The 27,472-nt window shown below is 40.7% G+C and overlaps 1 protein-coding gene across 2 annotated transcripts; it reads left to right on the top strand.

Moving 5' to 3' along the window:
- The first annotated feature begins 3,631 nt into the window (after window positions 1-3,631).
- On the top strand, window positions 3,632-25,441 carry ZNF35 (zinc finger protein 35). 2 transcript variants are annotated; one of them, XM_045812427.2, is made up of 4 exons: window positions 3,632-3,766; window positions 5,770-6,082; window positions 7,065-7,209; window positions 12,320-25,441. In XM_045812427.2, the coding sequence occupies exons 2-4, from the start codon at window positions 5,891-5,893 to the stop codon at window positions 13,564-13,566; spliced, it is 1,584 nt and encodes a 527-aa protein (XP_045668383.2). In that variant the 5' UTR covers window positions 3,632-3,766; window positions 5,770-5,890; the 3' UTR covers window positions 13,567-25,441. The 2 variants fall into 2 exon arrangements, with proteins under 2 accessions (XP_045668383.2, XP_045668382.2); XM_045812426.2 differs by having other exon boundaries at window positions 5,767-6,082.
- The last annotated feature ends 2,031 nt before the right edge of the window (window positions 25,442-27,472 follow it).

The raw sequence follows: 27,472 nt of genomic DNA, 5'->3' as shown, positions 1-27,472 counted from the left end.
TCTAGAACATGTCATAATGTTTATTCATTACATCAATATTAGGACTCTGGGAACTTCAAAAATCCTCATTTTTATAGTAAGAGGAAGTGGATAGCTAACTTTGGATTTAATAGTCTAAGAAGAATGTTTAAAAAGATAGCTTCCAGAATTTTGATGGGATCATAGATAATATGCCTAGTTTTTTTATGGTAAAATATTGGCTTATTATGGAAAAACAATGTTATGTCCAGCTGTTAACATTGATGACAAGGAAAACTATTTTTCAACCTTCAAATTTGAAACCTGGCAGATGTAGAATGTCAAAATGGAAGGACAGTCCTATGTTGCTTTCCTTGTTCATAGGGAAAAATCCTTAACTCCAACTCCTGAGCTATTGATCCCTGCCACTTTATTCTCATTTCTAATCAACATTTCACCGTTGCTGACATATGAAAGCTTGTTACTCAAGAAACAACATTCTGTTCCAGTACCCAACTAACTACATAAGTTTCACACAGGACCAAGTCCTTAAAGCTCTGATTAAATCAATTCAGAATCCACCTCTGAGTGGTCAGGCCCATTTCTTCTTGTGAACCAGTCATTCATTCAGTCTGTTCTTGTTTGTACATTTGTAGATTTAATTCATCCTATATTCTTGAGTTGCTAATTTTATATTGTAATTCTCAAAACTCCTAATTCTGCAGGTGGACTATAAATACCTTAATATCCAGATTGTGTTTCTAATAGTATCATTGAACTGATGTGTTGATAAATGTTACTAATGCAACCCCAGAGTTCCTTGAGGGCTGGTTTCTCATTAGACTGAAAAGTAAACAAGAGTGAAAAATGGAAGAGCCCAAGATTTAAAATCTTAAGACCTGGGTATAAGTCAGCTTCTGCCACCTTTCTTGGACAGATGCCTCTATTACTTGGAGCCTTGATTTCCTCAACTGTATAACAGGAGGGAGAATATCTGCCTCACAAAGTTGTTATGAGGTAAGGAATATGGAGATGTTTTATATCTGTGCTATAGAAGAATCACTACAGATTATGTAATTATAAAGGGAAATATGTACTTTAACAGAGAAGCTGTCATTCACCTCTTAACCATCACTAAGACCGAGACAGCCTACATTATGTGCCTCCTCATGTGATGCAATAAGCCAAAAGTGTAACCTGAATTTATCATTCTTCTTAGACCTAATCATCAGTTTACAGGAAATACAGGAAGCAGACAAGGTAAATGACACCACAAGAAACAAATTTAGAACAGGGAATGTATAAGAAAACTGCACTAGATTCAAAAGTATGGTGAAAAAGGAAGGGGGTGGTAATTGTTGAAGCTAGATGAATACTGGGAGTTCATTGTCCTGATCTCTGCTTTTGCATATGTATTAAATTTTCCAGAATGAAAGGTATAAAAAGTGGGTGAGGGAGGTTGTTTTTAAAAGATATTGAAGAATCATAAGACACTAAGAGCCAGAGATAGACTCACACAAATGTCCAACTGATTTTTGGCAAAGGTACAACAGCAGTCCGGTAGAAGAGGGATGGCTTTTTCAACAAGTGCTGCTGGTGGAATTTGATAGCCATACCTATCCATCCATCCATCCATCCATCCATCCATCCATCCATCCATTCATCCATCCATCCACAGTCAGGAGGTAGGACTAAGCAAAGAACTCTTAGACTTACATCAAAAGCAGTCTCCATAAAAGGAAAAATAAATTGAGGGGCGCCTGGGTGGCACAGCGGTTAAGCGTCTGCCTTCGGCTCAGGGCGTGATCCCGGCATTATGGGATCGAGCCCCACATCAGGCTCTTCTGCTATGAGCCTGCTTCTTCCTCTCCCACTCCCCCTGCTTGTGTTCCCTCTCTCGCTGGCTGGCTGTCTCTATCGAATAAATAAATAAATAAAATCTTTAAAAAAAAAAAAGGAAAAATAAATTGGACCTCAACACAAAATAATTTGCTCTGAAAAAAAAAAAACTTTTAAGAGTGATAAGACATTACAGACTTGGGGAAAATATTTGTAAATCATATATCCAACAGGATTTGTATCTAGACTATATAAAGAAATGTCAAAACTCAGTATATCAATTCATTCAATTAGAAAATGGGCAAAAGACATGTAAAGATATTTCACCAAAATATAGATAGCAAATAAACAAATGAAAAGGTATCCACCATCATTAGCCAGTAGAGAAATACAAGTTAAAAATGACCGCACATCTATCACAATAGCTTAAAAAAAGAGAAAAAAAAATAGTGTTATTAAATTGGCAAGGATGCAGAGAAACCGGGTCTTGTCTGTTGCTGGGAATGTTAAATGGTACAGCCACTCTGGAAAATAGTTTGGCAGTTCCTTACAAAACCAAACATGCACTGATGATATGACCCAGCATTTGTGCTCCTGAGCACTTACCCCCAGAGAAATGAAAACGTAATTCAGACAAACATATGTACATGACTGTTCATAGCAGTTTTATTTGTAATAGTCAAAATATGTAAGGAACCCAAATAGCTTCAACAAGTGGCCAAAACAGTGTGTGTATATATATATATATATATATCATGAATATCTGCTACTCTGCAATAAAATAAAATGGAATGACCCATTGCTGCAATGACAAGTGAATTTCAATAAAATTATGTGGAGTGTGGAAAAAAAATCCAACCTCAAAAGGTGATTCTGTATGATTCTATTTATATAATATTCTAAAATGACAAAACTATATAGAGATGAAAGATTACTGGTTGCCAGAGGTTGGGGATGGTGGGAGGGGACAGGAGGGAGAGGGAGGGGTAGCACTTAGGAAGGTCTTAGTGATGTTGAAACAGTTGTGTATCTTGATTGTGGTAGAGGTTACACAAATGCAAGTGATAAAATGAGGTAGAAGTCTACACAAACATTGCACCAGTGTCAGTTTCCTGATTTTTATATTAAACGGTAATTATGTAAGTTGTACCTGTTGAGGGAAACTGGGGGAAGGCTATTATCTTTCCAACTCTGGAATTAAATTCAAAATAAAAGGTAAAACGACCCTTAAAAAGCCATAATCAAATGCATTGTGTGAAATAGATTTGAAAAAATGATGAAATATATATTTTAGGATAGTTGGGGAGATTTGAATATGATTGGATATTAGATGATATTAGGAAATTGTTAATTTTCTTACCATTATGTGATGGTGGTATTATAACGTGTGGAGAATATTATTATTAAAGGATGCATTTTGAAGTGTTTGGAATGAAGTGGTTTGAAGTTTACAACTTTCAAAAATTTTTTTTCATAATATATAGAGAGATAAGGAAAACGTAGCCAAGTGTTGAGTCCAGATGCAGGATACAGGTATTCATGGTACCATTCTTTCAACTTTCCTGTACCGTTTGTATTTTCAAAATAAAACGTTTGAGGCAGAATTATATCAGGGCTTTCTACAGACAAATGCTTTCTGGCTTCAGGCTCCTGCGTATGCGCCTCGCGTAACTACTGCCGATTCAGGGGATGTACCCTTCCCTGAAGCTCAGGGCCACAGTACCCCTACACCCTCCTAAACACTTTTGCTCCCATCCCTGGTCCGCAGCGACATTGGACACCCATCGAGAAGACAGCACCTCCGAGATTCCTAGAGAGGCCGGCCTGGCGACTTGGGAAGCCGGAAGCCCGTCTCGAGGCACTTCCTGTCCGGTCATTGTTCTCGCGCCGGCAGGCGCGGGGCATCGGATCTTGCTGGCCTTTTGCTACAGAGGTTGCGAGCTCCGACCGGGCCTCTTCGATGAACACGGTCAGTGGGGTTGGCGGGGTGGTCACGGACCTCACGGCTGCGGGAGGGGCATCCCAGGAGCGGACTGCCGCGACCCCCCTCGGGGGTCCAGGCTTGTCTGTCCGTAGGGCGGCTCCGCGTCCCACCACTTCAGAAACACGGCTGCCGCCTACCGGGGGTCTGTGCTGGGGGATTTTGGACACGGACAGCACCAGAGGCCAGGCTCACCCCGGGAACAGGGCTGTTTGGGGTATGAAGGGGGAGGAGGTGGGTTGCCACATTTGGAAATAGGGAAAGGACACTGAAAGGGAAGCTCTTGGTAGGGGACCCTGTGCTGTCTGGGGTGGAGGCGACGTGAGTTTTGTCAGCAGTCCAATAAGAACGCTCGAAGTAGGCAGTCTTGCCTATACACAGGTGAGATGAGTGTTAAGGGCCTTCGTACGTGGTAGAATTCAGCTAGTCATGGAAAGAAGAATCCTCCAGAATTGAGTGTTGTTGCAGGAGTGAAAGTGCTATTGCGTTATTTAAGAAGTTCAGTGTGTACAGTAAATTCCTAGTAAGTTGACATAGGAGAAAGCATGTGATTACTTCAATAATAGCAAAAGGGTACTTAATAAGATTTTGCACTCCCCCCCCCAATAAAACATCTGAAGGGGAACAGAAAAATCTTAATTTCTTCATAATAAACTAAACTAGTAAGATCATTTTATTCATAAATTAAACAACAAAAACAACAACAAAGATCCGCTGGCTTGACTATGATAAAAGGGTGTTGTGAAGTTGGTGGTGGTGTGATTTGGTGTGATCCTTTTAGAAAGCAATTTGGCACTGTATATCAGCCATGAAATCCTTAAACCAATAATCGCTCTATTCTGAAGGAATAACTCAGCAGAAGAAAAAACTATTTGCACAGAAAAATTTTTGACATTAGTTAAGAATATAAACTGGAAACAATCAAAACTCCTTTTACTAAAGCAACAGCTCATAAATAGGGTTGGTTAACTATAATATAGCTATAATTTAGAATAGCGTGCCAGAATGAGGTAGCTCTGTATGTACTTATAATGAAAGATATATCTAAGACTATGGAATAGTATATGAAATATAGAAATTGAGTCGGAATGCTGAAAAATGCACAAGTGTGATTTAATCTCTGTTTTGGGAAAATAAGCAGTATTTGTAAAGGTGTACGTTATCTGTATGGAAATGCAGAGAAAACACTGATGACTGGTAATTACTGGGTGTGTGTGTGTGTGTGTAGGGCATATATTTACTTATACATATTTCTGTATTACTTGATCCTCTTTTGATGAGAATGACAGGAGAATTAATGTTATAGGTTATTGTATAGCTACTAAAAATGATAAGCATGAAGAATGGCAACATAAAACATCTTTTTTTTTTTTAATCTTAAGAGTAGTACAAGGCATTTGGAAGAAATGGAAAAAGTAAACATCAAAGAAAAAGAAGCGCAAAACCACCTGTAAATAAATAACATCACCTAGAGATGACCACCCCTAAATGGTGTCTAGACTCTCAGTCTTTTTCTTGAGATTCTTTAGTTTATGCTATTGTGTATCTTTGGTGATAAAAACCTCTTTGTGTTGTAATATATATATCCCCATAGATAGAAACAAAGTTTAATAAGTCGTAATTGTCAGTGTGGTTGAAGGTTTTCCCTTAAAAGAAGTATCTGAGATTCAGTGCTATAGCTCTTTGGTGGTGGAGTAGGGGTGATATTTCTTAGTCATTTTCTGTATTTTTAAAGTTTTACAATAAAAATACATTAACTCTATAATCAGGAAGAAAATCAATAAACATTATATAAAGCTGTTTGTAATGTGATTATTATGGGAATAAATTACATGTTTGCAGTGAACCCTCTCCATCCTATGAGGGAGGAGTAGAGCAGACTCTTGCTGTAGTGGCTGCTACCTAGGCACTGGTAAAATTGGCCAATGGGCTTAATGGCATCCAGGCAAACCTCTACTTGGTGCTAACAATGTTTTCTGGTTTTTCAGTAGACAGTCTGCATCTTGGCCCTGGGAAGAAACTCAAGAAGCTTTTGAAACGTAAAGATTAGATGGGGCTTGACCTCTACAGGGCAGCCCCCACCTTTAAGAGTTCCCATCCTGAGCAAAGAAGATGACTGCACAACTGAGAGAGGCCATGGCCTTAGCCCCGTGGGGCTCAGTGACAGTGAAAAAGGAGGAGGAAGAGGAAGAAAACTTCCTGGGTCAGGCATCCAGCCAACAAGGGCACTCTGAGAACATCAAAGTCTGGGCTCCTGGGGAAGGTCCTCAGACAGGCCTTGATGTATCAGAACAGGAAGAAAAGGTAAATAATGGTCTGGGAGGAAAGTGGGAGGAGAGACCTGAAGACCTCAAGTGGTCTCAGAGGGGAGTGTGTCCCTCTGTTTCCACACCTGGAGTATTATTTTCTGGCGAGGGCCCTGGCCTGTAGGCCTTTGGAATATAATAGAAACAGTCTCTGCTGATTGATGGGACATTTAGTGCTTTCTGTAAACCAGTGGCTCTCAAACCTTGCTACGCAGAATTAATTGGGGAGCTTTTTATAAAATTGTGTTGCTCATGCCATACTTGGTTCCAATTAAATGAGAATCTTGGGGTGGAACCCAGACATCTGTGTTTTTTAAAAACTCTTCACGTGACTCCAGTCAGGATCTGATTGCTCTAACCTATGCTTCTCAAATTTTAATATGATTTAATATCTCAAATTTTAATCACCAGGAGGTCTTGTTAAAATGAAGATTCTGATTCAGAAGATCTGGGTTAAGATTCTGTACTTCCCACCAGCTCCCAGGTGATGGTGATCTATAGGTTGCACCTCGAGTAGTGAGGATATACACTGCACTGTGCTCCGTAATGTTTTCAAATACTGCTCCTTACCATCACTAGCCAGATGGGACTGAGGTTCCCCAAAGATCATAATCTTGCTTCTGTGATCTTTAGCCCTTAGAAAACTCTAGCCTGGAAAATCTCCCCATATGCTCGTTTGTCATGCACTCCCTGGCAAGCTAGTTTTGGATGCCAGAGTGGGCAATGAAGTGAAATGAAAGTGATAGAGAAGAAAGTTGCAGGCTTGATTCTCTGTCTGACTCATGTTGGGGATCAGAGAAGACTGTGGCTTTATTTTCCTTTTTTGTTTTTTTGGTGATTTTTTTTAAGTTAAAAAATTAAAAAAATATATTTTTTATGGTCTCCACAAATAGGTACTTATGTTCTCATATTCAAAACTAATCATACCACTTCCCACTGACAATCCTCTCATAAAGTGACCTGAGCTTTCTTGTCTCTAGGGTCCAAGCATGTTCTGGGACATGGCTGTCGTCCTGAAAGCAACACAGGAGGCACCTGCTGCCTCAGCCATTGACAGCTACTCACTACCAGGGACGCTGACCAAGAGTGAGATACTGGAGACTCATGGGATCATGACCTCTTTAGGTAAGGTTCAACCCCCGATTCAGTATCTGACCATTGGGGTTTCTCAAAAATCTATTCAGAGACTGGTGGTCTGGTCTTATAACTTGAGAAAGAGTTTTGAGGTATCGAAACTATCAAGGAGAGCTGGATAGAGGAATGCCAAAAGATGCGTATGCATTTGTCACAGGAAACAGCTTATTTTGCACACAGTCTTAAGACACCAAACCCAGGTGAACTCCAAATTCACCTTTTAATCACGTTTACTGATTAGCAAGTTTCATGTCTATTCGCACACAGAGACGCATCCTCTTCATATGCTTTGTGTTTATCATTGGTTTGTGAGCCTGGAGGGGAAGCTAGCTAAGGTAGGAAGGATCAATTTTTGTGGTGATTTTGAGGAAATGTTCTGGAAATGTTCTGTTTTTATAGATGTTTGTGCAGGTTCCAGAGGATTTTGAGCAGGTGTGTCAGCTATACTGATGTTCAAAGCAAGGTCTTCATGGATGGTACAGATGGCTGGCTTATCACCTGGTTGTCTCTCTAAGCTGGGACTCAGGATATGTCTGACTAGCAATGGCAGAAGCTTACCTATGGAGGAGAGACCTGTAATTCTTGACTGTGGGTCAAGAATATGATAGCCATGGGTCCTGTGTTGTAGAAGTAATCTCTGGATGACTGCCAAGGTCCTTCTGGCACTCACATTCTATAAGTCTGCCTGGTACAGAGTACACCTGAATATTTTGAACCCACTCTGCTCTCTAACCCATTCCACAGACTGACTACTTTCTTAAACCAGTATTGTGGGGAAGATTAGGATTATCACCTTTCATTTTCTTGTCTCTTCTTTAATCATTCCCCCTAACTGTAAGCAGCTTCTCTTGTCCACTTTCTGCTCTCTCTTGCATTCTCTCTGGTACGTTCTGTGTAGTATCACTTCTCTGTTTCCTTGCTTTAGCACTCATTCACAGCCTTAACTTTGCCAGTGACACCCATCCACCAGGAATGGTCACTGTTTTCCTTCTTTGCCTCTTACCTCAAGACCCTGTTCCCAGCCAAAATTTACCTTTCTGTGTGCTGCCAGCTATTTGCATAGCAGCAGGTAACAGCAGTGACATGAGCTCTAGGAATTAAGAGAAAGATCTGAGTGTAGTTGCTGCCCTGCCTTTGATAACTCTGTGACCTTGAACAAGTCCTTTCTCTCTCGACCTGCATTTCCTGTTCTGTCAGCTGGGGTATATTCATTCGGTAAATATCAGGATTTTTGGGGGGCCTGCTTTCTATGTGCTGGGTAGTGTTTTTTTTTTTTTTTTTTAGCTCCCACACAGGTGAAAGAGAATAGTTTGATCTTGATGATAAAATCATATAATATACACGAACATGTTTTGGAAATTTGGATGTGTTACTGGTGGTTAACATTTGAGGGAGTTTTATCTGCAGTTTCCTATGTATTAATTACTATTGAATTTATTAAAGTTTATACATTTAAAACCAAGTTTTTAAGCATTTAAACATAACTTATTTTACTTATACATCTAGAGAAATTTTTATAAAAATGAGAGTATTTGTACTTTTTCTTTAATTCATGTTTAGTTAAGCCTCAGGTTTTACAGATTAATCTTTTAAACTTTTTAAAGCATTTTGCTCCACCTACATATCAGTTTCTTGACATAAAAATTGTCTCGTTTTTATTCTCAAATAAAAATATATAAAATATATTGTTTCAAATTTACTATATCTAATTCTTTTCTTATGTGTAAAATCTTGATAAACTCATGGCTTTTGTAAATCTAATGAATTTGTAATGACTTACAAACTTAGTAAATTAAATTACCTTTCATATCTTATAATGCAGTCACCATCTAAGATGGCAGACTTGTACAGCATTTCAGATCTCTTTTTTAAAAAATGAAAGAAGAGTATTGATTTCAAAAGTTACTACTTGGCCTATTCTCTAGTTGATTACAAGTGCATTTTAGTTTATTTCTGTACTTTACTAGGGTTACAATAATCCTTCAAGATCCAAAAAAGGAAAAAGACCATCTCAAACAAGCCAGAGGTACAGGTTCTACACCATTGGCTAAGAACCCAAGGGGACTTGAGCTTGAGAACACAGAATGAGCAGCCTTTCCTTTTCTTACACCCTGGGCATTGGCCAAGATCCTAGCTCTTACTTCATCCCTGTGATGAAACTGTTAAATAACCACTACATGGAGACCCTTGTAGGCCACAGTTGTACCTGCTTCGGTAGTAGTTTTGACAGAAAGCGTGATGCAAATAAAAGGAATTGTTTCTGTTATTGGTTCTAATTGGTTCGGTAATTCCCACCAGTCTTCTCTTATGTCTTTCTAGTGTTCTAAATCTCATGGTAAAAAGGGTAGGAGTACGGTCAGGGGATGCAAGTGAGGTCATAGACTGAAGTATTCTTGGACTTTATTCTTGTTGGAGACATGCTTGGTAGGGATAGAAGCCCCCCCCCCCCCCCCGGCCGGTGTAAGTGATGCAGGGCTAAAGGAAAGAAGAAGGAGATGGAAAAAAGCAGGAGGGAGATGTTAGAAGGGAGAAAAATTAGATGAGATATATGAGATAAAGAAAAGTAGAGAACATAGAAGAAAGTAATGAGCAAAGGAAAAGCAGAAGAGACATGAAACCATTATAAGAAAAAAAATCAGAATATTTCACACACACTGATTTTAAAAATAAAAACCAAGAGAGGAGAGATGAAGAGGCAGTAGGGGAAAGAGATAGTGGGAACAAAGTAAGATAAAAAGATATGGAAACAAACGGTGACTATACTTAGGGTGGTGAGCATGGAATGTATGTGTGGAATTATTGAATTAATATGTTGTACACTTGAAACTGATATAAGACTGTATGTTAATTATACTTCAGTTAAAAAAATAAAGAGAAAAAAGTGACGTAAGGGCAGTTAAACTACAGGGAGAAAAATAGAATAGATATGACAAAGATATCAGAAAAGTAAGAGGAAAAATAACTGGATTAAGAAGTTGTAGTCCATATATACAATGGAATATTACTCAGCCATCAAAAAGAATGATTTCTCAACATTTGCAGCAACATGGATGGCACTGGAGGAGATAATGCTAAGTGAAATAAGTCAAGCAGAGAAAGACAATTATTATATGGTTTCTCTCATCTATGGAACATAAGAACTAGGAAGATCGGTAGAAGAAAGGGATAAAGAAAGGGGGGTAATCAGAAGGGGGAATGAAGCATGAGAGACTATGGACTCTGAGAAACAAACTGAGGGCCTCAGATGGGAGGGGAGGTGGGGGAATGGGATAGGCTGGTGATGGGTAGTAAGGAGGGCACGTATTGCATGGTGCACTGGGTGTTATACACAACTAATGAATCATCGAACTTTACATCAAAAACCAGGGATGTACTGTACTGTATGGTGACTAACATAATATAATAAAAAAAAAAAAAGGAAAGAAATAACTGGAAAAAGACTGGCACTTCAGAATTTGTTGTCACATTCGGTGCTCTGCTATATGCTGCTCTCAGGCATTGCCTTTTTCCAGCATCCCCCATCTTATCTGAATGATTGTGACAGAGTGTCATGTAACTGTTTTCTTAACAAGGCAGCCATAGTGGGCTGTTTCCCTACCCCCCATGATGCTTTATATCCCGACATCCATGTCTCACTCACTCATCTCCTAGGTTAGAGAGTTGCCTGGTCTGTGCTGGTGGAATGTTTTGTAGATGCTGGATTCTCCCCTCTGCAGTTGCTGCATGACCTATAGCTCACAGCTTTCCTGCTTGCTTCTAAGCTGACACCAGTAGGAATATCTCCCCTCTGGAGGCTTGCCTCCCACTGCTCTCGCCCTTGTTTCTTGTGCCTTATCTGGGTAGTGCTCCTGAGCTTGGTATAATTCAAATACTGTTGAAAGGTTCACTCTACCAACACTAGGCTGCGTGGGTACACATTTTTGTTTCAAGGGTAGTAGGGATGGAGAGGGGCAAAGAATTATGATGTTACTGACTGCAGGACCCCTTTTCTGACACCATTAAGGTTCTGAGGCAATGTAGAGCAGCCAGACACTAGTCAGGAGTTTTAAAACTTCATGATGTTTTGGTGTTTTCATGATACTGGCATAATGGAGCAGGCTATACAATGTCTCAAACTTAGAAAGGTCAGCTTTCCCTGACACAAAGCGAAGCTGTTTGTTCAACACAAGGGTTCAGCTGTTTACTCTGTTCATATTCTTCAGTCCCTTCTAGGGTTGCCATCTATCACCATAACAGCTCCTATGCCCTAAGGTTCATCTTTGCTCCTGGGCCTTAACACATGGACCCACAGCACTAGTTGTCCAGCTCAAAGTGACTGCAGACCCTCACAGAGCCACTTCCTGTGCTCCAAGGCTGTTCTCAGGCGTTACTATAGAGTAACTCAGTTAATCTTCTCATGGTTTTATGGGATAGATACTGTTATTGTCCCTGTTTTGTAGATAAGGAAACTGAGGCACAGAGAAGTTAAGTTACTAGCCGAAAGTCATGCAGCTGGTAAGTGGCAGAGCAGGTATTTGAAACCAAGCAGTCTGGCTCCACAGTCCATGTTCTTAACCTCTATGCGGCATAGCCTCTCAATTTTCAGGCACTCTTAGTCGCTCTGGTCCTTTTGGCATCCAGTGTGACCCTTTCTTATCCTTTCTTTGATATCCAGCTTCCTTATACACAAAAGTCTAAGTTGTATAGATCTTCATTTCCAGGGACAAAATCTCCCTAATTAATTGGTGGGTTGTAAGCAAATCCACACTAAGTGGCTAAGGTAAGGAGGCAAGCCTGGGGAGAGATTGGTGTCCTTCATAACTGGTCTTAATTGTAACATCATTCATCACACAACCAGGAGAGCTGTCTGAAGATGGTTTTCCTGGCATGAGGCAGTGGGCTGGATGTCTAATGGAGGTAAATGGAAGTGCTGGAAAGACCATGAATCAGTGGATTCTGCTCTGGGTGTGGGGGAGAGAGATGACACATGGGGGGAATTCTTTCCTTTGATGAAGCCATTTTATGTACACTGAAGTCACATACTTCCTGACATTTATCACTTGATCCTGTTCTTTTTCTAGGCCAGAATAAGCTGACATCTGTATTTTGTTTGTTGTTTCAGGTGGTGAAACTAAGAACCCACAGTTACTGGTTCCAAAAACTGAGATATGTGATGAAGCAGAAAAACCGTTCATAAAATCAGGAAGAATCCAGAAAGTTAATCCTCAAGGACTTGAGTTAGGAGAAGCCTGTGTAAAAGGGAACATGTTAAAGAGGCAGAGAATTAAGAGGGAAAAGAAAGATTTCAGACATGTGACAGTGAAGGACTGTCTTGTACCTGAAAGCTTCAAAGTAGAGGAAGATCAGAAATGTCAGAAATCTGGGGAAAGATATAGCCTTAGTTCTAGCTCTGTTAAAAATCAGAAAAGCCAGCCTGGACAGAAACCTTTTACATGTAGTGTGTGTGGGAAAGGCTTTAGTCAGAGTGCAAACCTCGTAGTGCATCAGCGAATCCACACAGGGGAGAAGCCCTTCGAATGTCACGAGTGTGGGAAAGCCTTCATTCAGAGTGCAAACCTTGTTGTACATCAGCGAATCCACACTGGACAGAAACCATATGTTTGTTCAAAATGTGGGAAAGCCTTCACTCAGAGTTCAAATTTGACCGTACATCAAAAAATCCACTCTTTAGAAAAAACCTTTAAGTGCAGTGAATGTGAGAAAGCCTTCAGTTATAGCTCACAACTTGCCCGACACCAGAAAGTTCACATTACAGAAAAATGCTATGAATGTAATGAGTGTGGGAAAACATTTACTCGGAGCTCAAACCTCATTGTCCACCAGAGGATCCACACTGGGGAGAAGCCCTTTGCCTGTAACGATTGTGGCAAAGCCTTCACCCAGAGTGCAAATCTTATCGTACATCAACGAAGCCATACTGGTGAAAAGCCATATGAGTGTAAAGAGTGTGGAAAAGCCTTTAGTTGTTTTTCACACCTTATTGTGCACCAGAGAATTCACACTGCGGAGAAACCTTATGATTGCAGTGAGTGTGGAAAAGCCTTCAGTCAGCTGTCTTGCCTTATTGTGCATCAGAGGATTCACAGTGGAGATCTTCCTTATGTGTGTAATGAGTGTGGGAAGGCCTTCACGTGTAGCTCATACCTGCTTATTCATCAGAGAATTCATAATGGGGAAAAGCCTTACACATGCAATGAGTGTGGCAAGGCCTTCCGGCAGCGGTCAAGCCTCACTGTGCACCAGAGAACCCACACTGGGGAGAAGCCCTATGAGTGTGCCAAGTGTGGTGCGGCTTTCATTTCTAACTCGCACCTCATGCGACACCACAGAACCCATCTTGTGGAGTAACAAGTACTTGTTACTCCAGGCATTAATCATAATCCACTACACCCTAATTGAACACGTCTTTGCTGTTTTTTACCTCAGTAAAAATGAGGCCAACCATGTTCTTAAAAGTAACAGTTTTCAGGAGTGCATCCCAGAACATAAGCATCTCAGAGGCTGACTTGAGTGAAAGCTAAGCGCCTAAAGACAAGGACTGTGTTCTTAACTGTACCCTCAGTGGTCATCATGTTTGAAATGGAATGTGGCTTTCTTAGAAATGGGTCATGCAAATCTAAGTGATAACCATCCTATTTGAGGAAAGGTATTTTAACTTAATCTTGTTTTTTAAAACTCACCATTTCTTGAGCAACAGGCAGGTTATTGGTATAGGTCTGCTTGGTGGAATTCTGGGGCTTTGAATCTTGTACTCTAATTTTGGGTTAAGAACTAATGACTAGTTAGGGAAACTACTTGGGGTAGCAATTCACCAACTCACCTGTGAACATTTATAAGCTTTCCATTTCTTAGGCAATTTAAACATTAAAAGAAAAAAACAAAACATTATCTGCTGTTCCTAAAATGGATAGAAGGAGGAAACAGCTGTTTCTCTTAATTGTCTATACCTCATGAACCTTGGTATGGTAAAGCTCTGGGGACGTCTCATGAGTCTTCCATTCTGCAGTCTGTGGCCAAGCACTTGAGGATTGACGGAGACAAAACACTGGGGCCAAAATGCTGCCAGACAGTATTCATTTGCTAACATCAACAACTCTCCAAGTCGCCCTAGCTTCCATTGCAGTCCATTGGAGTGAGATGCCTCTAACAGTCCCCTTCCCAGATAGAGGAGTCAAAGAATAAAGCTTGCTGATAGGCGTGCCCACATTATCTATGCTCATTCTGCTCAGGCCCAGCCAGGGGACTCAGTTTGGGTGTCCTTCTCACTTTTTGGCTGGTCTTTAGAAGAAATAATGAAGTCCTTCTAATTTTGAGAGGACCAAAGAGGGAAGGAGAGGCAGAGTGGGACTTCTAAGGTCTTTATTTATTTATTTATTTATTTTGGAGAAGTTCAAAGGTATTGGAATGTGAAAACTTAGAAAGATGAAGAAACTGGCTAAGGTAAGATAACCTTTGTTACCATTGAGCCTTTATTCCTGGAAAAAAATAATTTATAAAACTATGCAATAGGTAGAGCTATGTAATATTGCCTTGTATTTAATATAGAACTTAATTCTTTGTTTATACACCTTCATGTGTAGAATCATAATCCCTAGCACTTGTCTTATGCTTTCACATAGATCCTTTATTCCTTTGAACACTGAAAGAAGTGTTTGTCCCAGTTAGCTGAGAGTGGTCAGACAACAAAGAACAGCCTACATTCAAATCCAGGACTTAAATCCAGGTTTTCTGTTCTGCCATGCTGTGTCTAACCACCAATAATCCCCACCCAGATCTGTGGAAAGCCTGAGAAAGGGGTATATGGCCTCATTTTCAGGTGAGGAAGCTGAGGTGACAGATTTTATGATGTGCCTTAGGCAGTGTGACCAGTAAGCAGCAAATCTGAGACTGGAATTTGAGTCTCCCAAGTTCTGGGTCTGTCTCTTCACCCCACTCAGCAAGCAAGAGCATATCATAAATGCCCTACCTGGTGATAAGCTATCGGGTTCAACTCTCATGTAGAAGTCCCGCCATTGGGACTCTTGCTGGCTCATTTGTTTTGTATTTTACAGAGCACTTTTATGTACAGAAGGCATAAACAAGAAAGCTTATTTCCTCTTTCTCTTCCCCTTCAACCATGGTCTTTCATCCAAGCATGTGCACCACCTTTTCCCAGTTTGCACTCTAAATCATACAGACACAATTCTAAGAAACTAATAGGATTCAAAAGTGAGAACAAAAATGCTCATGTACTCATTTGAACCTTGAAAGTGACTGTTCCTGTCCCCCAGCTGGGAGTGGAGAAACCCAAATGTAAAACCCCGTGTCTGCTGAGGAACAAGCTTAGGTTTTCCCCCCTGTAGGATCAGGAATCCCAGAAGAGAGGGAAAGCAGGTGAAGACTGGGGATAAATCTGTGACCTGGACCTGTCAAGAGACCAAAAGTATATTTTCCTGAATGTTACCTGCTGGGTTAGGATCCTTAGGACAGGTTAATTCTTTTAGCTTCACATTGTATGTTCATCCTCCTGTTTGAATGCTTGTCATGGGTGATTGTGGTTTCCTGGCTCAAGATTGCTGTTGATAGTTCAGAAAAGGCTACCCAGGTAATTGTGATGTAAAGCTAGACTTGGGAATCACTGACCCAACCTTGCAGTGAAACAGTGGTGTTCACTTGGCTGCATGTTAGAATCACCTAGTGCGCTTAAAAATTTTTTTTCATTCCCAGGGCCAACTTTTTTTCCCCCAGTTCTGAAGGGGAACCCAATATGTGACCAAGGTAATGGCCACTGCAGTCAAGTCTACAGGCCACAAATGCATGTGATCAAAGGTGGAGTGGGGAAGCCCTATATAAAGATGTGGATATGCAGAGTGCTCTGTGGTTTCAGCAAAACAGGATGCTAACCACATTGGCTGTATTGGATGTCCTGTACCTTGGCTATAAGGGTTCTGTGCCCTAACTTTATTTCTGTTTAAGTGAATATACCAAATACTGTATATATATGAGCGAACCAAGTTTTATACATCATACTTTTATATTCCTCATTCAACAAAATGACTTTTTACATTTCTACTGTATTTCGTCTCCAGGTCTTGGTTTCCATAAACCTGCACCCAGGTTCAGGACCTCCAATCCTGCACAAATCATGTGAGCCTAGTGGATTACCAGACAGACCAGATCCTTACCCAACTAACAACTCTTACTTCCAATGCATTTCCAGCTCTCAAAATAAATTACTGCTCTCCTTTTTCTGTATGGTTTCAGGTAGATGAGAAGTGACTACTACTAGTTGTCACCGTTGGCTTAGGTTTTCCTTTTCCTAGAGGTCAACTTCTTTCTCCTTTGGCTGTTATTTCTAGAAGCAGGTGGGAGCTCAAGCCCTGTTTGTTTGTTTGTTTAATTATGTTATGTTGGTCACCGTACAGTACATAATTAGCTTTTGATGTAGTGTTCCATGATTCGTTAATTGCATGTAACACCGTGTTCCATGCAATATGCTCTGTAATACCCGTCACTCTGTAATACCCATTCCCCCACCCCCCTCCCCTTTAAAACCCTCAGTTTGTTTTCCGGAGTCCATAGTCTTTTATGTATATATGGACCACATCATCTTTATCCATTCATCTGTTGAAGGGCATCTCTGCTACTTCCACAGCTTGGCTATTGTGGACATTGCTGCTATGAACATTGGGGTGAATATGGTCCTTCTTTTGACTACATCTGTATTTTTGGGGTAAATATCCAGTAGTGCAATTGCTGGGTCATAGAATAGCTCTATTTTTAACTTGTTGAGGAAGCTCCACACTGTTTTCCAAAGTGGCTGTACCAACTTGCATCCCCACCAACTGTAAGAGGGTTCCCCTTTCTCCACATCCTCTCCAACATTTGTTGTTTCTTGCCTTGTCAATTTTTGCCATTCTAACTGGCATAAGGTGGTGTCTCAGTGTGGTTTTGATTTGAATTTCCCTGATGTCAAACCCTGTTAAGTTGCCAAGAACTATCAGAGTTTTAGCTGTCAAAGAGCCAGGCCAATTGATGGGTATTTAAACTAGAGCCAAGAAGTCTCAAGAGAGTGCAACAGTTGTGTATTAAGGGGAGCACAGTGATGTGAAAGTGATAATAAAATCTTGTACTTTGGGAGGCACAGGAGAGACTCATCATTCACACACATGCACACACACATACACCCACACACCCCCCACTGGATTCCTCCAAGCTCAGGAAGAGGTCTTTGGGCAAAGCTAATCTAATCTTATTCAGTGTTCTGGGTCCCCTCCCTCCCTTGCCAAGGCAGTTGTCCTTTCACATGTCACTTTGCTCACTCCTCCATCCAGTGTGTTCAATCTTTCTGAGCTCACAGCCCCTTTGAGGATCTAATGGAAGTTGTAGATCCTTTTCCAAAGAAATGCAGGTAGCACATTCAGTTTTTTGCTCATTTGTGGGGGCATATAGGCTCCCTGAGGCCAGTTCTTGAATCCTCTAAGGCTTAAAGTCACACCTGGTGATTCACTACATAATTGCCAGCGGCATTTTTAAAAAATGAGGTCAGAAGTTCTGGGTGTTGCCCAAACACAACCTTCTAAATCTTGCTTTTCTTGGATTCCTTCCTTAAGCAAATGACAGCATTATCCAGCACCCAAACTGGAAACCCAGGAGGTATTTCTGGCTTTCTGTGTATCATTCTTTTGCTACGATGTACTTTTCAGTCTCTTTGTGACAAACATGGTGCTGGTTCCAGGAGTGCAAAGGCAAACAAGGCCTACCAAATCCTTCTGATGTTTCATAGGAAACCTGTCTGGACCCGTTGACTTGATTTATTAAGGTCTTCATAGTCTCCTTCCAACCTAATCTCTCCACTTTCCATGTACTTTTTACTGTAGCCTGGAGATATGTGCTTGCTTTTCTCTGTGCCTTTGCTCACACTGTCCCGGGAACTTATTACCACCACTTCTTATCTGCCCCTGTCCACTTTGCCTAGCTTTAGATTTCTTTTAAGGTTTGATTCCAGTCTCATCTTTGGGAACCCTCTGACTGCCCTTTAGCAAGTATATATTTAGAAGTATGGAAGAACCTATGGTATCTATCCACTTTATGCTTTATTTTTTTTTTTTTGAGAGTCGATGTGTTTATTTTTTTTATAATATGTTTTTTCGGAAAACATCATGTTTATTTTTTTCTTTTTTATAATATTTTTATTATATTATGTTAGTCACCATACAGTACATCCCTGGTTTTTGATGTAAAGTTCCATGATTCATTAGTTGCGTATAACACCCAGTGCACCATGCAATACATGCCCTCCTTACTACCCATCACCAGCCTATCTCATGGGTGGCCCAGTCGTTAAGTGTCTGCCTTCGGCTCAGGGTGTGATCCCAGCGTCCTGGGATCGAGTCCCACCTCAGGCTCCTCTGCTGGGAGCCTGCTTCTTCCTCTCCCACTCCCCCTGCTTGTGTTCTACTTTATGCTTTAAAGTGAAAAAAAAATTCATAATTGTGTGTTTAGTACAGTTCACATATAATGTTTCATATGCTATATACTGTTAAAAAGTAATAGATAAATTACCTGAAGGAAATATAAGAAAATGTTGTAAGTGGTTAAGTAACATATTCACAGCCATGCAGATGATAAATTGCAGAACTTAGGCTCAAATCTGGTCCTATAGATTATAGAATAATGGGTGACAAAAAGTCATTTTTTTCTCTTTAAATCAGTTCCACATTTTCTATAAGGAACAAGAATTTTATAATCAGGAAAAAATACATTATTATATTTCCATATTTAGTTTTTTTGTATTAACTATAAACAGTATTTTATTCTGTATTTTAATATACGGGATATACCCTGCCATTTCTTTCTCCCTTTCCACCTTTCTGCCTCTGACAATGTCAAGTCTGATTCTTGAACTCTATTCTGTAACCACAGTCTTTTATGCTTTGTTTATTGATTTGTTCTAAAAGTTGAAAATAAACAGCATGAATGTTAATATGACCATGGAAATATTGCAGATCTAAGTAGCTTACTATGATAATACACACACACACACACACACACGCACACGCACACACACACACAAACTGCATTTTGTTTTTACTGGAGTTTTTAGTTGCCTTTCTTTTCCCCTTGTACTGGTTGCTTTTAGCACACCCTGAGTGATTTTCAGATTCTCCATCCAGTTAGATACTCTGTTGAGTCTCTTTTTTTCTCTTCAAGGGATCTCTAGCTTCCTGTTCTGGTCTGTCCTTGATGTTTTCCTGCCCACTGTTTTGTTGTTATACAGGACTTCGTTGTGTCCCGAATTGTACATGTTGCTCTTTTTTCATTAACTCCCTCATTTCACTGTAGCACATCTTCAAGTCACTTGTCAAGAAAGAGTATATGGAAGACAAAATTATTGAGAGCTTATATATCAAAAAACAACTTTTTCTGTCCTCAAGCTTGATTGGTACTTTGACTGGCTCTGAAATTCTGCATTGAAAAAATTTCCCCAGAATTCGTAGATGCCTGGTTCCAATCTGATTTTTTTAAGATTTTATATATTTATTTATCATAGAGAGAGAGAGAGCACAAATGGGCAGGAGCAGGCAGAGGGAGAAGCAGGCTCCTGGCTGAACAAGGAGCCCGATATGGGACTTGATTCCTGGACCCTGGGATCATGACCTGAGCAGAAGGCAGCTGCTTCACCAACTGAACCACCCAGGCGTCCCTCCAGTCTGATTCTTATTTCTTTGATAATCAATAAATACTGCTTGCATTACTGTGATCTGTCCCCATACTCCCATGCCTGGAAGCTTTTAAAGTCTCCTCTTTATTCTTGGTGCACTCGATTCCCCAGTGTACTCAGTGGAATTTTTCAATCTAGTGACTCAAGTTACTTTAATTTTTGGAAATTTTCTTGTGTTATGTGATAATTCCCCCCTTTCCATATATATATAAATTAATTGCTATGTTAGTCACCATACAGTACATCATTAGTTTTTGTTGTAGTGTTCCATGATTCATTGTTTGCATATAACACCCAGTGCTCCATGCAATACATGCCCTCCTTAATACCCATCACTCGGCTAATGCATCCCCCCACCCCCCTCTCCTCTAAAACCTCGGTTTATTTCTGGGAGTCCATAGTCTGTCATGGTTCATCTCTGATTCCCCCCCATTCACTCTTCCCTTCCTTCTAATGTCCTTCATGCTGTTCCTTATGTTCCACAAATAAGTGAAACCATATGATAATTGCCTTTCTCTGCTTGACTTATTTCACTTAGTATAATCTCCTCTAGTTCCATCCATGTTGATGCAATTGTTAGGTAATCATCTTTTCTGATGGCTGAGTAATTCCATATATATTTTTTTTCTGGTTTTACTCTTTCTGGAATTCCTATCAATCAAATGTTGAACCTTGTGGTTTGATCCTCAACTACTTTCTGTGTTACTACCATGTCCTTGTTTTGTGCTATTTTCAGGGAAAATACATTCGTTATTTTTCAGCCTGTCTAGTGAATTTCTTATTTTGGCAATAATTTCTAAAAAGCCCCTTTCCCCCGTTTGTTCTTTTTTGTAGTATTCTATTCTCATTTTAGAGATACATTTTCTTAAAGGTTTCTCTGTAACCTGATATCTCACCCCTTCATGCCCTTGCCCCTGGGTCCTTTTTTGTCTTTGTTTATTCTCATTGGAGACTTTCCTCAAATATGTTGTGATTCTTACCGACATATACAAATAAGTCTGTGTGTGTTTATCAAAAGTCCAATTGAGACCTCTGTATGTGGGAGTGGGATTTGCTCAGTTAAGAGGCTTCCTTCTAGAATACTTGGTAGGGAGCAAGCTCTTTCCCTGGAAACCTCTAAGTGCCAGAATGCTGAGATCTTTTGTCTGTGGCTCATATGCTTCTTTAGCAGGAAATCCTCTGATGTTTTTGTCTGGGCTTTGGATGCCATGAGTGGTTCTGTAGGAGTGGGAGAGAAGAAAATCAAGTGTTGTTATAAACTTTTGGTTAATGCCCATATTTTTAGCCTTACTTTTCCCTCCCACCCTTAATATACCTGGTGTTTCCAAGTCCCGAGTTGCTTTGGGATTTGGCAGGGTATGTCAGCTACTTCCTTCCATTGTATTGCCTTCAGCAAGTGTTTCAAGCTGTTATTCCCTCCATGCAACTTTTTCAGTTACCACTTCATCCATTTTCCATCTTACAGAGATTTGTTCCCCTTATCACATTATTATTTATACATTTTAAGTCATTATAATAATTCATTATCATTTTAGGGGAAGTTAAAACATTTAAAAAAACAATGTTGGTATGGTTTGATATAGTACTACCTTAGCTACCCTAAAAATGAATATTTTGACAGTGATTTATGTACTTGCCAGTGGTACTGTTTTTAAAAAAGAAAGAAAGAAAGAAAACAATCCAAGTGACTAATGATAGGGGAATGATTAAATTATGATTGAATATTATGCAACCACTAAAATAATAATTTAAAGGATATTCAGTGATATAAAATATTCCCAATATTAAATGAACAATGCTAAGTACAAAATTAAATGGTGGGTACAGATAGCCCAGTTTTCTTAAATATACATGCATAGAAAAGACTGAAAGACAATAAGTACATGGGGTGATTAATGGTTAAATTTTACTGCTTTGTCTATATTTTCTACAATATGTCTCAATTACTTTCATGATCAGGAGGGGAAAAGCTAATAAAAAACAAGATCATGGACATACAGAGTGATGAGATAATTTCGGGGAGTGTGGTAGTTGGGAGCAGCAGAAGAAGGGACTGGTTACCAATGACCTAATGGTGAACAGAGTTCAGTCAGGGAATATATGTAACCATACTGATTGTGACATATAGTTGTGGCTGGAGTGTGGAGGCTAGGCTGGTGAGGGAAGAAATGAATCCTGGAGACGTAGCGATAGCTTTTGTCAGACTACAAGGGAGATTCTGACCCAGGCAGTGTCAGGGGGCCAGAAGAGAAGGGACAGATAGAATGAGCAGGTCTTAGGGCCATGAAAGATCAAGCAGCAAATCCCCAAGCCAGAAATCAGCCTCCACACCCTGGTGAAACATGACTTGTGACAAATGGGTCCTGGCCCATGACAGAGAAGCCCTGGTTTCTTTGTGCCTCTCTGGAGCCACCCTGTGTTAACAGTGGTCAATACTTAAGTGGTGGTTGGGTGGGGTTTGGGAGAAGCAAACCTAAGTCCTAGCAGGCTAGTAGCAAGATTGTGACCACCCCATTCGTTGAGGGGTTCCTGTGTGGGAGACTAAATGCCAAATGTTCTTTATTTCATTTAGGCCTCACCTGAGGAGGGAAGTTCTTTTATAATCCCCGTTTTCAAGGGCAGTATTCACGGTATTAGAATAACTCTGAGGCCGAAACCTGTGCCCCTTTCTCCCAAGCTACTTTCTCAATGTCCCTCCAGAGACCCTTCTCATCAAAAGTTATAAAAGGAAACAATGAAGAGTAAGTCTTCCTCCTAGCCCAGAGTACCCCAGGTTAGGAGTACCCTGGAAATAACTGTTGCAAATTTCTTGATCCTTCCAGAGAGAGTCTGTGCATTTACAGTCTTATGTAACCCCCTTTAAAACACACTCACAGGAGTTTAGGATATGCACTATCTATACCTTTCTTTCCCCTCATGTAGTGTGTCTTGGAGATGGTTCTATTTTAGCCTATAAGATCTACCTCATTCTTTTCTTTGCCATGTGATAGTGAATTGTATAGATGTACCATGATTCATGTAGCAGTGTCCTGTTGTTGGGCATGTAGGATCTTTTCTATCTTTTGTTTTATAAACAATGCCATGCTGAATAGCCCAGCATGCTATCTTGTGTGTGCGACTTTGCAGGATAAGTTGATAAAGGGTAGGTACATTTGGTATTTTGATAGGAATTGCAAATGAAGTTCCCACTATGTGTATGAAAATGCCCATTTCCATGAGTCTTCTATAAAACTATTGTTTTCTGGTCTGATAAGTGAAAAATTCTCTCATGTTTTATTTTGTGTTCAGTTACGAGGGAAACTGGATATTGTGTCAGGTGTTTACAAAGTTGTGTGTTTCTTTTTTCATCATTTGCTTGTTCATGTTCTTTAGCAGTTTTCTGTTGGTTGTTGGTCCTTTTAAGAATTGGTTTGTATGAGTACAGCATCCTTTCTTGATTAAAACTTCACAGTGTAAGGATAGAGGGTACATACCTCAGTATCATAAAAGCCATCTATGAATATCATTCTCAATGGGGAAAAACAGAGCTTTTCCCCTAAGGTCAGGAACACAGCAGGGATGTCCACTGTCACCACTGCTGTTCAACATAGTACTAGAAGTCCTAGCCTTAGCAATCAGACAACAAAAAGAAATAAAAGGCATCCAAATTGGCAAAGAAGTCAAACTCTCACTCTTTGCAGATGATATGATACTTTATGTGGAAAACCCAAAAGACTCCACCCCAAAATTCCTGGAACTAATACAGGAATTCAGCAAAGTGGAAGGATATAAAATCAATGCACAGAAATCAGTTGCATTTCTATACACTAGCAATGAGACAGAAGAAAGAGAAATTAAGGAGTCAATCCCGTTTATAACTGCACCCCAAATCATAAGATACCTAGGAACAAATCTAACCAAAGAGGAAAAAGGTCTTACTCAGAAACTGATAGACAACTCATGAAATTGAGGAAGACACAAATGAAATGGGAAAATGTTCCATGCTCATAGATTGGAAGAACCAATCTTATTAAAATGTCTATGCTACCTAAAGCAATCTACACATTCAGCACAATCCCTATCAAACTACCATCAGCTTTTTTCACAGAACTGGAACAAATAATCCTAAAATTTATATGGACCAGAAAAGACCCTGAATAACTAAAGTAATGTTGAAAAAGAAAACCAAAGCTGGTGGCATCACAATTCTGGACTTCAAGCTCTATGAAAAGCTGTAATCATCAAGACAGTATGGTAATGGCACACAAACAGACACATAGATCAATGGAACAGAATAGAGAACTCAGAAATGGACCCTCAACTCTATGGTCAACTAATCTTTGACAAATCAGGAAAGAATATCCAATGGAGGAAAAAAAAGACAGTCTCTTCAACAAATGGTGTTGGGAAAATTGGACTATTTCCTTACACTATACACAAAAATAGACTCAAAATGGATGAAAGAGCTAAATGTGAGACAGGAATCCATCAAAATCCTTGAGGAGAACACAGACAGCAACCTCTTCAACCTTGGCCACAGCAACTTCTTGCTAGACACGTCTCCAAAGGCAAGGGAAACAAAGGCAAAAATGAACTTTTGAGACTTCATTAAGATAAAAACCTTTTGTACAGCAAAGGAAACAGTCAACAAAACCAAAAGACAGCCAACAGAATGGGAGAAGATATTTGCAAATGACATATCAGATAAAGGGCTAGTATCCAAAATCTGTAAAGAACTTTTCAAACTCAACACCCACAGAACAAACAATCCAATCAAGAAATGGTCAGAAGACATGAACAGACATTTCTCTAAAGAAGACATCCAAGTGGCCAACAGGCACATGAAAAAGTGCCCAACATCACTTGGCATCAGTGAAATACGAATCAAAACCACAATGAGACACCACCTTATACCAGTCAGAATGGCTAAAATTAACAAAACAGGAAACAGCAAATGCTGGCAAGGATGTGGAGAAAGGGGAACCCTCTTAAACTGTTGGTGGGACTGCAAGCTGGTACAGCCACTTTGGAAAACAATATGGAGTTTCCTCAAAACATTGAAAATAGAGCTACCCTATGACCCAGCAATTGCATTACTGGGTATTTACCCCAAAGATACAAATGTAGTGATCCAACGGGGCACCTGCATCCCAATGTTTATAGCAGCAATGTCCATAATGGCCAAACTATGGAAAGAGCCCAGATGTCCATTGAAAAGATGAATGGATAAAGAAGATGTGATACACACACACACACACGCACACACACACACACTGGAATATTATGCAGCCATCAAGAAATAGAATCTTGCCATTTCCAATGACGTGGATGGAACTAGATGGTGTGATGCTGGGTGAAATAAGTCAATCAGAGAAAGACAGTTATCACATGATCTCACTGATTTGTGGAATTTAAGAAACAAGGCAGAGGATCATAGGGGAAGAGAGGAAAAAAAATGAAACAAGATGAAACCAGAGAGGGAGACAAACCGTAAGAGACTCTTAATCTTAGAAAGCAAACTGAGGTTGCTGGAGGGGAGGAGGTGGGGGGATGGGGTAGCTGGGTGATGGACATTCGGCAGGGTATGTGTTGTGAGTGCTGTGTGTTGTGTAAGACTGATAAATCACAGGCGTGTACCCCTGAAACTATACATTATATGTTAATAATTTTAAAAAAGAATTGGTTTGTATGGACTCTGTAGTAAAGAAATTACTTATCTGCCATATGTGTTGCAAATATTCCCTAGTTTACACTTCTTTAATTTTTAATGTTTGGGTATTTCAGTTTTAAAGTCAAGTCCAAGACTTCTCCCTCTTCAAATTACACATTCTCCCATAATTTCTCCTAGTCCTTTGATTTAGGTCCATTTGAAATTCATTTTTTTTAAAGATTTTATTTATTTATTTGACAGAGATAGAGACAGCCAGCGAGAGAGGGAACACAGCAGGGGGAGTGGGAGAGGAAGAAGCAGGCTCATAGCAGAAGAGCCTGATGTGGGGCTCGATCCCAGATTGCCAGGATCACGCCCTGAGCCGAAGGCAGATGCTTAACCGCTGCACCACCCAGGCGCCCCCATTTGAAATTCATTTTGGAGTAACAACTGAATTGGATCCTAGTCCCACTGCCCACCCCTTTTCCTCTGGTCCCAGCAGGAGGAATCAATCTGCAGAACCACAAAGATGAAGACAGCTCCTGTCTTCCCTGAACTGCTGGGTGAAAGCCTGCATCCATGTACCTCCTTCCCAGTGTGTGGGTGGGGGGGCGGTGGGTAAACTCGATGGCCCATCGATGCCACACCGCTTGCACTCTGGTTAATAGAGGGCAGGAATAATGGGAGGGGGCGACATGGGAAAGAAGAGCTGGGGGTGGGGGAGAAGAGGCCACATTCATGGGCAAGGGAGAGGGAGGACCCAGTTCTGTGCAGGCAGGGGCGTGTTGGAAGAGGAAGTGAAGTGGGGACTGCAGCCTGAGGTCAGTGAGGGAACAGAGTAGTCTTCAACTGAGGTGGGGGATGGAGGGAGTGTTGGGAATGGGGCCAGGGCCAGCTGGGGGAGAATCATCAATGGATGGGAAGAGCAGAGATGTGGAGGAAGTGGTGGGTAAGGAAAGGGGACAGATGGGGTGGTGTGGGGGGTTGGGGATTGGGGGTTGGGAAAGGAGAGGCTCAGCCCAGAGCAAGGGCAGTTTCCTTTAAGACCTGAGCCTGCCCAAGCTGATTTCTCTGGCCTTGGGTGGGTGGGGTAGGAACCAGGTTGTATTACTGGGGACAAGATGATTCTCTCAAACCTTCTAGTAGGTAGGAGGGCATTCTAGACTGGCAGTGCCTCTCACCTGTCACCCTAACCACTCCGAAGATCAGTCATCCCTTCACTCCCTCCAAGCTGAGTGTGAGGCTGGGATAAATGAATGATTTGAAAAGACATTGTGGCCATTAAAAGGCTCCTGGTTGCATAGGCCTGCCGTGCTCCTGTTGGAGGACAGCATGGGAATGTATAAAAGGAAACCAGGCAGAAGGAGTTAAGATGGTGGAGGAGTAGGGGGCCCTAATTTCACCTGGTCTCTGAAATTCAGTTAGATATCAAATCATTCTGAACATTGGTATGCAATCAACCAGAGATCTCATAAAAGAATTGCTGCAATTCTACAAATAGAAAAGTGACCACTTGGGGTGCCTTGGTGGCTCAGTTGGTTAAGCAACTGCCTATGGCTCAGGTAATGATCCTGAAGTCCTGGGATTGAGTCTCACATCGGGCTCCCTGCTCAGTAGGGAGTCTGCTTCTCCCTCTGAGCCTCCCCTCTCCCATGCTCTCTCTCATTCTCTCTCAAATAAATAAAATCTTAAAAAAGAAGAAAAGCTACCACTTTTTGCAAAGTAGGAGGTGCAGAGAAGTGAATCCCAGGCGATATATTGGAAGATAAACCATGGGTAGAGGGAGCCTCTATAAGTTGGGTAATGGAAAGTGTTATAAGCAGTGGAGCACAAAATTGGAACCTTTAGAAGTCTGTGTGAAAGATGTTCAGGTAGTGAAGTTGGAGGGAATCCCAGGTGGGAGAGCATGGTCCTAGAATCCC

Source organism: Ursus americanus, chromosome 14, assembly GCF_024610735.1.
Source record: "Ursus americanus isolate L20-20 chromosome 14, mUrsAme1.1.p, whole genome shotgun sequence".
Lineage (NCBI taxonomy): Eukaryota > Metazoa > Chordata > Mammalia > Carnivora > Ursidae > Ursus > Ursus americanus.
This window is presented reverse-complemented; position numbering and strand designations above follow the sequence as displayed.